At 35.9% G+C, this 14,841-nt stretch overlaps 1 protein-coding gene across 3 annotated transcripts in view; it reads right to left on the bottom strand.

Moving 5' to 3' along the window:
• The window catches only part of KATNA1 (katanin catalytic subunit A1), a 35,547-nt gene that overhangs the window by 2,141 nt on the left and 18,565 nt on the right, over nt 1–14,841 (bottom strand). For all 3 annotated transcript variants that reach the window (XM_069069710.1, XM_069069707.1, XM_069069709.1), the window contains 6 exons: nt 12,581–12,702; nt 11,811–11,916; nt 10,735–10,893; nt 6,286–6,412; nt 5,108–5,242; nt 2,076–2,202 (listed from right to left, as the gene is read on the bottom strand). In XM_069069710.1, the coding sequence (XP_068925811.1) occupies nt 2,076–2,202; nt 5,108–5,242; nt 6,286–6,412; nt 10,735–10,893; nt 11,811–11,916; nt 12,581–12,702 (776 nt within the window). The remainder of the gene's footprint in view (nt 1–2,075; nt 2,203–5,107; nt 5,243–6,285; nt 6,413–10,734; nt 10,894–11,810; nt 11,917–12,580; nt 12,703–14,841) is intronic.

The raw sequence follows: 14,841 nt of genomic DNA, 5'->3' as shown, positions 1-14,841 counted from the left end.
CCAAAATTAATCAGTAATGGTTTAATGTCCACTTAGAAGGCCCCAGAGATTGGTTCTTGTTCATGTGGGTTCAACATTTTTATTACTGGCTTGGGAAAAGACAGGCTTGGATAAAGGCTTTTCAACTTTGCAGAAGACACAAACCTGGGAGGGATAACTAAAACACTGGAGTACAGAACCAAGATACTGTACCAATGAGCTGAATCTAATAAGATGAAATCTAACAGGTATAAGTAAAGTTTTAAACCTGAGGTCAAAAAGCCAACTTCACTTCACAACTATAAGAGATGGGCAAGCCATCACTAAATATCAGGTCATCTGAAAGAGATCCAAGCATTTTTGTAGACTGAAACTCATAAATTAAGAATATGATATGCATGCCTCCCTCCCCAACAAATATCATCATCTTAGGCTGTATTAAATGAAGCATAGTCTCCAGAGACAGGGAGGTGATAGTACCATGCTACTTTTCATAGGTCAGACCACAATGAATGTTTATTAAATGCTTATTTACTAAGTGTGTATATGTATGTGTGTGTCTGTATCTAATACATACATATATGTCACATGTATATAAACAAGACACAAAGTAAATGGGAGACAACCATAGTAGGTAAGACTAATAGTTGTTGGGGGGTTGGAAAAGGGATCGGGAAAGGCCCATTTAAGTCTAGAGTATCTGAAAAGGACTATTGAAAGAGCTGAAGAACATGGCTTATGTGGGCTAGCTGAAAGAAATAAGGACGTTTTCCCAAAGAGAAGATTTGATTTGTGGGGAATGAGGAGTAGGGGTAGGTCTGGGAGTGTGAAGAGTTGTCTAAAAACATTTTAAATGGTGTTATCCAAAAAAGGGCTTAGATTTATTATGCTTGAACCAAGCAAGAACAAAAGAAATAGGAAGAAAAAGAAGATAGCAGGCATTTATTTATTTATTTTAAAGCAATTGGGGTTAAGTAACTTGCTCAAGGTTACACAGCCAGTTATTTTGTGTGGGTGCCAAGTATCTGAGTCCTGAACCGATCCTGGGTCTCCGAACACCAGGTCCGGCGCTCTTACTCACTACACCACCTGGCCACCCCATAACAGGCATTTATTAAGTGCCTACTATGTTCTAAGCACTTTACAAATATTATCACATTTGATTCTGACAACAACCTTGTGAGATAAGGGGTGGTTATCATCTCCATTTAACAGTTAAGGAAACCGAAGCAGACAAAAGCTGTGAATTGCCCAGGGTCTTAGCCAGCTGCTAAGTGAGACTAAATTTAAACTCCCATTTTCCACCCTCTAGGCCCACCACTCTATCAACTATACCACCTAGCTGCCTAAAGTAGAAGCTGCAAAGATTTCTGTTTCACATAAATAAAAATTCCTAACACTTTGCTAGTTCAACTCAGTAAGTAATGGGTTCCCTGTAACTAGAAGTTTTCAAGCAAAGGCTAGATGACCCGAGTTCATTGGTTATATGATAGAGTAGATTCTTGTTCAGTTATGGGTTGGACTATACCATGTCACCTATATATTTTTTTAAAGTTCAGGGGCAGCTAGGTGGTGCAGTGAATAGAGCACCGGCCCTACAGTCAGGAGGACCTGAGTTCAAATCCAGACTTAGACACTTAACTAGCCGTGTCACCTTGGGCAGGTCACTTACTCCCAATTGCCCTCCAAAGAGCAAAAAAGAAAAGAAAAAGAAAAAGTTCAACAGCACAAGTTCAAAGTACAGATTCCTAAGACACTCAAGTAAAGACCTCCCTCTTGGGGTCTGGTCATTCTAATCTACTTACAAGTCAGTATTTTTCGATATTGTACATAGGGAATGCACAAAAAATGTTGCTTCACTGAACTATAGAAGGCCTAGTTGCAAAATACAGCTTCATTATTGATACATGGACACACATATGAAACATAGCTTAAATTTTCAACTGAGCAGAACAGGATGTAATATTTTTTCTCTTCAAAACCAATCTATAACTTAGGGTCTACAATGACTTGAGGCTTCATTTAACTTAATATAACATAAGACTTGTAAAGAAACCAATACCCACAAAAGCCCTTCCATCCAAAAGAATTCCTACCTGCATACATTGGTAATATCTGCACCTGAATAACCTTCCATATTTTCTGCTATACTCGCAAGGTCAACATCATCAGCCAACTCCAGTTCACGCAGACTTATTCGCAAGAGCTCTTCTCTGCCCTTTGCTAGACAAACATCAGAAATGGGGGAAAAAATTAAGCCCACGACATATACATTAGGTCATTTTTCATACTCTTACACCTATTTTCTGTCAGTGATACTTTGCACTCTCATTTAACTGACCAGTGCAGATAAGTATGCTTACCTACAAATACTTGCTACTGTTGTGTCTCAGCTGGAGAGACAGCCTTCAAAGAACCCTTTCCCCCAACTAATAAATGGTCAAATAATATATGAACAGTTTTCTCTAAAGATTAAATCTACTTTGCAGATGATATGATGATATACTTAGAGAATTCTAGAGAATCAAGTAAAAAACTACTTGAGATAATAAATAAATTTTGGGGCGGCCAGGTAGCACAGTGAGTAAGAGCACCGGCCCCAGTGTTGGGATGACCTGGGGATCGAATCCGAGCTCAGACACCTAGCACCCACCCAGAAACACCCGGCCATGTAACCTTGAGCAAGTTACTTAACCCCAATTGTTTTCTAAAAAATAAATGAATAAATAAATTTAGCAAAGTTGCAGGATATAAAATAAACCCACATAAATCCTCGGCATTCCTATACATTTCTCACAAAATTCAACAGCAAGAAATAGAAAGAAAAATTCCATCTAAAGTTACCATAGACAGTATAAAACATTTGGGAATCTACCTGCCAAAACAAACCCAGGAACAATATAAACACAATTACAAAACACTTTTCACACAAAAATAAAGTCAGATCTAAATAATAGGAAAAACATCAGTTGCTCATGGCTAGGTCAACTAATATAATAAAAATGACAATTTTACCTAAATTAATTTACCTATTTATATGTTCCATACTAATCAATCTACCAAAAAATTATTTTATAAAACTAGAAAAAATAGCAACAAAATTTATCTGGAAGAAAAGGTCCAGAATATCAAGGGAATTAATGAAAAGAAATGCTAGGGAAGGTGGCCTAGCCATACCAGATTTTAAATTGTATTATAAAGCAGTATTCATCAAAATTACTTGGTACTGGCTGAGAAATAGAGTAGTGGATCAGTGGAATAGATTAGGTACATGAGACACAGCAGTCAATGACCATAGTTTGATAAACCCAAAGACCCTGGCTTCTGGGATAAGAACTCACTAAATGACAAAAACTTCTGGGAAAACTGGAAAAGCATGGCAGAAACTGGGTATAAGTCAATAGCTTACACTGAATACCAGAACAAAGTCTAAATGGGTACATGATCTAGATATAAAGGCTGATACTGTAAGCAATCTGGAAGAGCAAGGAATACTTTACCTGTCAGATTTATGGAAAAGGGAACAATTTATGACCAAACAAGATGTAGAGAGCGTTATGAAATGCAAAATGGATAATTTTGATTAATTAAATTGAAAAGTTTTTGTACAAATAAAGCCAATGTAACCAAGATTAGGAGGGAAGTAGAAAATTGGAAAAGAATTTTTACAACCAATATGTCTGATGAAGGCCTCATTTCTAAAATATACAGAGAACTGAGCCAAATATGTAAGAATACAAGTCATTCCCCAAGTGATAATGGTCAAAGGACGTGAACAGGCAGTTTTCAGAGGAAGAAATTAAAGATATCTATAAGCGTATGAAAAAATGCTCTAAATCACTACTAATTAGAGAAATGCAAATCAAAATAACTCTTTATGTACCACATCTCACTGGTCAGATTGGCTAAAATGACAAAACAGGAAAATGATAAATGCTAGAGAGGATGTGGAAAAACTGGAAGACTAATACATTGTTGGTGGAATTGTGAACTGACCCAACCATTCTGGAGAACAATCTGGAACTATGTCCAAAGGGTTATAAAAAAGTGCATATTCTTTGACTACAGCCCTATATCCCACAGAGATCACAGAAGTGGGAAAAGGACCTGTATGTACAAAAACATTGATAGCAGCTCTTTTGTGGTGGAAATCAAGGGGATGTCCATCAACTGGGAAACGGCTAAACAAGTTGTGGTATATCAATGTAATGGAATACTACTGTACTATAAGAAATGAGCAGACGGACTTCATAATAACCTGGAGAGACTTATATAAACTGATGCTGAGTGAGGAGAACAGAACCAGGAGAACTTTGTACACAGCTACAGACACATCTTATCTGTGATGACTAACTTTGATAGACTGGGCTCCTCTCAGCAATGCCAAGGTTAGAAGACAACTCCAAAAGATTCATGATGGAAAGGGGTATCCACATCCAGAGAAAGAAATACCAAGCCTGACTGCAAATTGAAGCAAACTACTTGTTCTTTCTCTTTTGTGTTTTGTTTCATTCCTTCTTTCTCGTTTTCCACTCCATTGGTTATAATTCTTCTTTACAACTTGACTAATGTTTAATGTGATATCTGTAGAAGCTATATCTGATTGCAAGCCACCATGGAGGTGTGGGGGAGAAAATCTGGAACTCAAAGAGATTGTGGAACTAAATGTTGTAAACTAAAAGTAAATAAATTAAATTTTTTTAAAAAAAGATTAAATCCAAAATATCAATAACGAAGTGAAAAAATGCCCCAACTAACTAATAACTAGAGAAATGAAAATTAAAGCAACTCCCAGGTTCCACCTCATGCTCATGATTGGCAAAGTTGACAAAAAAAGAAAACGAAAAAATGACAAATGATGAAAGGGCTGTGGGAAACAAGCACATCAATGTAGGGATTTGTTTTGATTGACCATATATCTCTATTAAAATAAAGTTTATTTTTCTTTTTTTCCAGTGGGGGGCAGAGAGACTAGGAGACAACTGATTTTTGTTAACTTAAAGCACACTCAAATGGTTAAGATGACTAAACATTAAGATGCTAAGATATAGCACAATTTTCTCTTAAAAAGAAATCTATTAATGCCCAATTAAAAAAAAAAGATACATTACAATTTAAGTAACAATACCTGATGGTAATGGAATGTAAATTCTTTTTTCTAGTCGTCGTCTCAAAGCCTCATCAATATCCCAAGGAAAATTAGTAGCTGCAAGAACCATAACCATTTTGGAAGGGTCATCATTTTCAGAAGCCCCTCCAACACCTAAAAGGAGAGGAGGTAGAAGAGTCTGGTCACATAAGTCATGTTGAAAAATTATGATAGTAATATTACTGCACTAATAATCACTTTAAAAATAATAAGGATTATAAAATATTTGGCAGATCAACAGGATGTTACTTCCTGTACTTTGTTCTTAGTTTGTTAAGAATTTTCCAGCACCATGCTAATTAAAGCAAACAATCAGAGCACAGCAATAAACAAAAACACAGTAGGATCATTTAGCTTCTATTCAGAGAAAAAAAGGCTCAAATGGTTATTAATAATAATTAACATGAAATCTGTTTTTCAAAAGTATAGCCTGTCCCATAAAAAAGAAAGACCAACACCAAATTAATCCTATTTGCACTGAGAAACAACATGATATAGTGGAATGAGCACTGGCTTTGTAATCACAACACCTCACTCTGCCTTTTACTAATTGTGTAACCTCAGGTAAAACCCTCTAACTTCATTAAGCCTCATTTTCATCATTTGTAAAATATAGGTAATATTGCATGAATTAACTGAATTCAAGGTTGTTCTATTCAATTCAACTAACATTTACTACTGGCTAGCACTGTATCTGGACCAAGAGACACACAAAAAAATTAATAAAGGGGCGGCTAGGTGGCGCAGTGAATAGAGCACCGGCCCTGGAGTCAAGAGGACCTGAGTTCAAATCCAGCCTCAGACACTTAAAACAAAAATTAGCCTTGTGACCTTGAGAAAGTCACTTTACCCCAACTGCCCTCCAAAAAGCAAAAAAAAAAAAATTAATAAAGTTCCTAACCTCGGAATTTATATTCTACTGAATCAAATGAGAGAGTAAAGCATTATATAAATGTGAACTATTATAATTTAATATTAAGTGTGAAGATGGGTGGTAACCACCACACATGAATATTATAAGGTGTTATGTAAATCATCTGCCACATTGCAGCCCTCTTAATATGCACCAAGGATTCCAGCCAGAGTCATTGCTACCAACACACATGAACAGTTCTGGAACTTTTAATCCCTCCTTCTCCCAAAGTGAGTGTAATTACCATCCATCTGAACCAGCAGTTCTGCTTTTACCCTTCGGCTTGCTTCATGCTCCTCAGAAGTCCCTCTGCGACTACAAATGGAATCTATTTCATCAATGAATATTGTTGTTGGAGAATAAAATCGAGCCTAAAGAAAACAGAAGAACACAATACCAGGTTATGTTAAAACAAACCAGCAGATAAGTGAGCAATTATAGAAGAGCTAAGTACCTTTCTTTCCAGTAGAAATTTTTTTTAATCTGGACCTGTGAATTTCATTGGTATAAGGCCCTTCTACAGAATGAAATTCCCTCTACTAATACAAACTCAACTTCTGGTTTTAAGAGTTTCCTGAGGCACTGGAGAGGTTAAATGATTAGCTCCACAGGTACACCAGCCAGGATGTAGTATAGGAGAAAAATGGAACTCAGGTCTTCCTGATTTTGTGGTCAGTTCTTTATCTAGTACATTACCTCTTCAAGAGAAAATGATATTGGTTAAATCACAACATCCTATTCATGTATCTAATATTACATGTGTAACACATTCCAGATCACTTCTAATGAAAGGTATTTAGCTATATGTGTGTGTGTGTGTGTGTGTGTGTGTGTGTGTATATAAGGCAGATAGACAAATTATTATAGACTGTAATGCTAGAAAAAGGGCAAAAGAAGAACAATTACACACAGTTGTAAATGTTTATTTACATATATTCTAGAAAGGTCATAGGATCACAGATGTTATCTCATCCAATCTTTGTATTTCATAGCTAAAAGTAAATGAGGAAACCAATGCCTAGAGAGGTTAAGTGATTTGCCTACAGTTACACAGGTAGTGACAAAACCAAGATATGAACCCAGGTCTTCTGAAACTAAATTCAGCATTCTTTCCAGTACAACATAGTAGCTATCTAGTTAGAAGTAGTCTCACAATGGGTTAAAATTTTTTTTTTGTTTGGGCATTATCCTCCAAGGAACATTAAGACTAAAGGAAATGAAATTACTAATCTTTTCTACTTTAAGGAAACAGGTAGTGTTCCTCCCATATATGAAGGCAATGGAAAAAGAAGGTAAAACAAATATTTAAAAATACAAAGATGATTTCTAGGGGCACTTTAAACACATTCCATTCTACAAATTGATATGCAGGTAAAAATATTAAATCCTTCTTTATAGTTTCAGGCCAGACAGTTAACAAAATCTATTTAGTAAAGTTACTGGGGCAGTCTTGAGTGAAGATCAACAAGGTTATATATAATCCAACTTTTGAGGAAAGAAGTGATGAAGATAAAACTAAAAGAGTAGTTCTTACCAGTCAAATTATGAACCACTCTGAGGACTAAAAATGATATTTGTCAAACAGTCTTAAAAATTTTTAAGTACTCATCAATTATGAGGTTTAAACCTAAATAATAACTGGAATTACAAAGGGATGAATTAATATCTAAATTATGCTATGCTACAGTTGTTTTTAAGTAAAAAAGATATATTAACTATCCTTTCTAGAAAGAAAGTCAGGCCTTAAAGGTAAATAAAACAGATACAGATATACCACCTGGCACATTTTAGAAGTAGATGAATTTTAGGAAAGTAGAGTATAATTTAAATGTATTAGAAGTTTCATAGCTTACTAGAATATATTAAAATAATTTGACTCCTCACTCACCCATTATCCAATCAGTTGTCAGATCTTGTTTCTACCTCCACAACATTTCTTACATGTTTCCTTTTCTCTACTCACAGAATCGTCACCTTAGTTTGAGCTTCATCATTTCTTACTGGGATTATTGTAATCATCTAGTCTCACTACAAGCCTGTGCCCACACAATAAAGCTGTGGAAATAAATTTTCCTAAAGTGCAAGTCTAACAATGTCATGCTTCTGCACTCATTAAAATAAGTCAACACAGCTCCCTCATACTTCAAGGATGAAATATAAACTCTGGCACTTCAAGATCTTCACAATCTTTTAATCTTCTTATACATTATATTTCTCCACACTCTCTACAATTCAGTCATTCTGGCCTCTCTGCTGCTCTTCACACATGATATTTCCTCTGCTGTCTCACAGGCCTGGAATGTACTCACTCCTCCATTCCACCTCTGTTGGGTTTTTTTTTTTGCTTTTTTTTTTTTGGAGGGCAACTGGGGTTAAGTGACTTGCCCAACTCTTGCCCCTACCTCTGTTAGTTTCCTTCAAGATTCAGTTAAGGGGGCAGCAAGGTGGCGCAGTGAATAGAGTACCAGCTCTGGAGTCAGGAGGACCTGAGTTCAAATCTGGCCTCAGACACTTAATACTTATTAGCCATGTGACATTGGACAAGTGACTTAACCCAATTGCCCTGCCCTTACCCCTCCAAAAAGAAAAAAAAACTCAGTTAAGTACTACCTTATACACACAACTGTTCTTGACTTCTATAACTACTAGTTTCTCCCTCTAAAAACTACATTGTATTTATTTTGAACACACACTAAGTGTTAATTAAGACAAAGTGTCTGCCATAAAGCAGGTACCTAATAACTGCTTATTGATTTAGGGCTATCATCTTATAATTATTAACTTTCAAGGTTTAAAATGTTCAAATTTGATGATTTTCTATCCAAATACTTCACAGGGGTTAAGAAGTCATCCATTCTCTCCTAATAGGAAATTTCTTCTCTATAAAGACTTGAATACTATTTGAGATTTGAATGCTGTGTCATCATGCAATGTTTTTCCAGGAAAGAAACTTTTATTGTCCCTCTCAATTCAATAAGCATTTATTAAACACTCACTATATACAAGGCACTAGGGATAAAAACAAAATGAAAAATACTCCTTGCTCTAAGAAATTTCCATTTTAGTGGGTGCATACAATATGTAAAAAGGTAAATAAATACAATTTGAGGAGAAAGCACACAAAAAAAGGCAAATGGGGAAGTGTTGGGTCAGGAAGGACAGCTCATAAAAAGGAAAGAAGTAAAGGCTTCTAAGAGGCAGAAGTGAGAGGGAGGGAATTCTAGGCATAAGGGAACAGTCTGTGTAAAAACATGGAAGCAAGAGATTGAAGACTCCAGGCCTCATCAGTTGCAGGGCTTTTCCCCTACTTTGAAGTTTCAGGCCTTCGATCTCCCCGTATAGAGAATGTCTATGGTATAGCTGCTTCCTCTTGAAGCTTATGTCCTCCTTATTCTGGCTAGTCCACTAAAGTCCTACTAGCCAGATCTTTTAAGTTAGTTTGGTGGTTAAGTTATATCAATCATCTGTACTGGTCTCCCCACTGCTCAGCCCAGACTGACACACTGTTTAAGGTATGGCCTTTGTTCCCTCAAATGAATTTGTCTCTTCCTAACTCTCAAGCCCCTCTAAGGCTGACCTTAGGTCCCCTCCACACTACCAGCAAAGCTGAGCTGACAGATACAAACTAAAATAGAAAGTAAATTTCTTAAGGGCAAGGGCTACTGCCTTTCTTGTCTTTGTATTTTTATCACCTGATACAATGACCTGGCACATATCAGGTACTTAATAAACGTCTGAGTGATTATGCTAAAGCAATACATATTTCAGCTACTGGTTCTAATCACTTTCCTATCTCAGGCTGCTGAATCCCTGGGTTTATACTCGGGCCCTCCTCTTCCCTGGAAAGGACAGATCTCATAAACTATTACCATGAACTTTATGCCATATTTCAAAAGGAAAGTAAGATCTAACAAGCAAGGCAACAAATTACAATTACCCTCCCCAATTAGACAAACTAAATCCACTGACTTACCTAAATACTCATGACCACACATGCAATAAAGCACATTAATAACAGTTACATTACTTCCTAAGGTAAAGACTACTGTCTTTTTGGGGGGTTTTCTTATGCGCCCTTTTGGAGTTTTCTTGGAAACGATACTGCCATTTCTAGTTCTAGATTGAAAATACTATGTCAGAATTAGAGGAATTACATTTTTTCTCCTTACTCAGATTTTAAAGGGTGAAAGAATGAAAAAGAAAAAACTCTAATAAAGGACAAACAACTTAAGCCAGCAACTGGGTCATTAAACACAAGGTATTTGGTTAACAGGCCCAGTTGAAAAAAAGAGAAATGCTCCGATCCTGACAAATGTTCAAGATTTTCACCAACTGAAACGACTGTAATTATGTTGTTGAGATTTGGAATCACTGAAATAACACATTTATACAAAAGGCAGACCCAGAATTATTTAAGATTTCAATTCCAAATCACAGCAGGTCCCAATCCTGGAGGGAGGGCAGGGAATAAGCAGGAAATTCTGTTACAAAGACAAGCCTTAGCTAACAGTTTTCAATTGTAGATATCATTGGACTTCAGACAAATGCTATACCAGCTAGTCATTCTAGGTTTTCCTGGTTTCTGAATATAATAGATTGTTTCAACTCACTTTCTAATCCCTAAAAGAAGCATAGAAAAAGACATAGGAGAAAAAAGAGGTATGGAATCAGTAGAGCTCTCTCAAACATTCACCATTTCAAACAGGAGGCGAACAAGCTTCTCAGACTCTCCTCTGTACTTGGAGGTAAGTGTTGATGAAGAAACATTGAAAAATGTTGTTTTGCATTCAGTAGCTACTGCTTTAGCAAGCAGAGTCTTTCCAGTGCCAGGTGGACCAACCATCAACACTCCCTGTTGGAAATATAATAATATAAGTAAAGAATTAACAAGAACTTATACAACTGTGATTGGTTGTGTTTAATATAGTCACTTCTGTCAATTCCAAAATAACTCATACATACACTAAAATGATTAAAAATGCAAAAGGCTATTTAATCAGTTTTACTGAACACATTGTTTCCTTTCCTATACTCCTCCCCTGACCAAAAAAGACAAATGTTTATGAGGGCACATTATAGCTACTACATAACATTGAACAATTAACAAACCTTGTGCTCAGACAAGCTCCATTGTCTGAAAGTAGATATCTAAACTCCTCCAGGCCTGAAGAGCTGTTTTTTGAGGCACTGAATTGAGGATCAAATGAGATAGTTATAAAAAGTGCTTAGCACAGTATCTGGCACATAACAGGCCTTATTTTCCTTCCCCCTTAGATCACGTTCCATATTACTTTTTAACTTGTGTATGGAACCATGTTATTAGTTTCTTGGGATAATTCTAACTAGTACTCAATTTACTTGCAGCTCAACAATTACATCCATTATTTTTATTCATATTTTTTATAGTAGCTGCCTAAAAAAATCAGAGCCAATTATTTTAGATTCTGTGGTTAAATAAAAATCTTGAGGCATTTAATTGATAATTACCTGCATATTAATTCTGAAATGCTTTATGTTATCACATTCAAACTCACTCAACAAAGAAACAATCTAGAAATTACCTAAAAGTCACATTGTACTTATTTTTGGTGTGCAAACTTTGCAATGCCATTTGGCCTATTAGAACAAACTTTTTATCAAAAACAAACAAAACAACAACAAAAAAACCTCACAATTTTTTAAATAAAAAGTAAACCTTGATTTCTATTAGGACATGTGCCACAATTACTCTGATAATGCCATAATATTGAGAGGGCGGGGAAGACTTACTTTCCATGGTCTCCTAATTCCCTTAAAGAATTCTGGCATCCACATAGGTAAAACCACTGCTTCCTTGAGTAATTTTTTAGCTTCTACTAAGTCAGCTATGTCGTCCCTGTAAGAAAAGAAGAGATCAGCAGTTTCTTATAGATTGCTGTAAAATAAGCATAACACCACAGGTTGAGATACCGAAGTCCCACACTCAACTCTAGTCACCAAAGAAGAGACAATATAAAAACTTTAACTTCTATTTAAGCTACTCTTGGAGACAAAAAAAGTGAAAACGTTCACAAAAATTAATTATATTTTCTTCTCTATAGGTGGTATGAGTCAATTTCACTTTAGCTAGAAGCATAGGTAAAAATGTTACTATTTTAAATAAGTAGAAGTCTCAAACAAAAGGCAGTAGAACTCAAACCCAAGTTACTTTTTCAAATGCATTACAATGTCAGTGTACTGATTCCAACACAATCATTCAGATGGACCAAGGACTGAATCCCACCTCAGAGAGTGACTGTGGGATGTCAGGACATCAGGCAATGGGACATCAGGCAAATCACAAATTCTCTGAGTTCCAATAAATTAAGAATCAGAGCACCACCTCAATGGGTGTCTCAAATGAGACATAGAGAGACCTTTGAAGTTTTCAATGGGCTAATGTGTCAGGTATTATGATTACCTTTTAACAAATTACCCACAACTCCAAAAATGCTATGTCAATGAGCCATCAATGGCAACATTTTTCTAAATCTTCACTATATTGCAAGTTGGTAACTTACCATCGAATATTTGGATTCTGAGAAATTATATCTCTTTCCAAAGCCTCTACTAAGTCTTTATCGTATCCCGTGCCATCAAATTTATTTGTCTCTGGTTCAGTAATTGCAGCAGGTGATTTGTTCTACACACACACGTAGAAAAAAAGTAAGAGTCAGACACACAATCCATGTGTTAAACATAAAGCTGTTATTTAAAATGCTAATACGCTCCTAAGATTAGTAAAACCACTAGGAAATGACTAGGGAAAATCCTTCCACCATATTCAACATCTCTTGAGTTTGACATTCAGCTTGATTTTCACATGAAAAGACTGAGACACACTGGCCCTGGAGTCAGGAAGACCTGAGTTCAAATTCATTCTCAGACACTTGACATTTACTAGCTAAGTGACCCTGGGCAAGTCACTTAACCCTAACTGCCTCACCAAAAAAAAAAGGAGACAACATTAAAAAGAAGTAGGAAAAAAAGCTTTAAAAAATAATTAGCTTAGAAAATAGGATTGTACATAAACAAAAAGTGTGAGTGTGTTATGACAAATTCAAACATTTAATTTATGCAATTAGCTAGCTAATCACAAATCAATGACTAATGTCTTAAATTTATTAAGGCAAGTCAGTTGTTAGATGTTGAGAAATATGCACTTATTTGGAGAGAATTAAGGTTAAAAAGAGGTTTCATTCTCTGCATGGTTGCAGTTTAATCTTCAGTACTTACTCTGCCCTTATCAGTGTTATAAATGAATCTGTTTTGGATTCCCCCAACTCCAGTTCTCTACTACCACTTCCCAACAAAAAGGTCAAGCCTTAAGCAGCCACTCATTTTGTAGCCATTTCCTTCTGTCTTCTACACAGGAGTAAAACTCATCCACCTTTCTTTCTAAGTCCTTTAAAATCTTGCCCAACTATTATTTCTCCTAGATATCCTCCAATTCAATTAGGTGGGTCATACTTACATTCTCACATGTAGCTATGCTCATTCCCACTACTGTATCTTTAATCATGCTAATGTGTCTCATTTGGCAGATTTAGATAAGTAATCTCAATCAGAGATTTCAAATCAATAGTAACTTCCAGCCCCCCTCCAAAATAAAAGGAAATGGGGTACAATTCTTCAGAAGTGAAATGAAGAAAGTCAAGTTTTTAAAAGATTATTAGTCTAGCCATAGTTTATAAGACTGATGGGAAAGAGAAGATGGAAGAAGTGAGATTACTTAGGTTCCAGGACTATTGGGTCCCTATGAAAAAATTTTCTTTAAGGCAGTGATAGAACTTTTTCAGTCATACATACTACTAACATTCTAGAATTCACTGATTTTATAATGCCTGTTATAAACAATCACATTAAAAATAAGGTTTTCATTCATAGCATTTTCGTTATTTAGGCTTTCCAAATACATGCTGTCCATAACCATTAATAATCTTGGCTTTCTGGGGCAGCTAGGTGGCACAATTAATAGAGAGCACTGGCCCTGGAGTCAGGAGGACCTGAGTTCAAATCCAGCCTCAGACACTTAACACTTACTAGTCATATGACCTTGGACAAGTCACTTGACCCCAATTGCCCCTCCTCCCCAAAATAATCTTGACTTTTTAAATGCAGGGACTGAGGCAGAGGTCTTACATTGGCACCTTCTACTGCTTTAAGATTTAAAACACAGGGAGCTCTAATTTCTAGTTAACAGTTTAAAAAAAACTTTCTTCTGTGAGTAATCAATATCTAACATTCTCTCTTTCCCATCTTAATAGTTGTGAATAGATAGCTACTTTAATGCTAAAAATAGTTTTTTATTAATTTTAAAATAAAACAAAATTATATTCTTAATTTTCTTACAGCACTGGAAATTCTATAAAGGCAGCTAGGTGTGACAGCCAGTGGTTAAGAATGAGAAGTCTGTAATTAAGAAGACTAAAGTTCAAATCTTGACTAAGATACTTCCTAGCTATATGACCTGTAGCAAGTCATTTAACCTATCTGCCTCAGTTTCATCAATTTATAATAATAATAGCACATACCTCCTAAGGTAGGTGGGAGGATCAAATGAGATAACTGAAAAGCCCTTATAACCGTTCCTGGCACAAGAGAGACAATAAATTCTTGTTCCTGTCCCCCTTCTAAAGCTTCCCAATGACAATCTGGTGCAGCAATGATACCAGTGTCTTCTTCCATTATAAAAGAGGCAGTCATACTACCTCTTCTTCCATTATAATTTCTCCTCAATCTGTCTTATTTATAGCTGGTACTATAAGAAAATGTTCAATAC

This window comes from Petaurus breviceps, unplaced genomic scaffold (assembly GCF_028583685.1).
Source record: "Petaurus breviceps papuanus isolate PSGF00001 unplaced genomic scaffold, PetGlider_PUasm1.0 90784, whole genome shotgun sequence".
Classification (NCBI taxonomy): Eukaryota; Metazoa; Chordata; class Mammalia; order Diprotodontia; family Petauridae; genus Petaurus; species Petaurus breviceps.
Note: the sequence above shows the minus strand (reverse complement) of the source record. Positions and strands in the feature narration are given on the sequence as shown.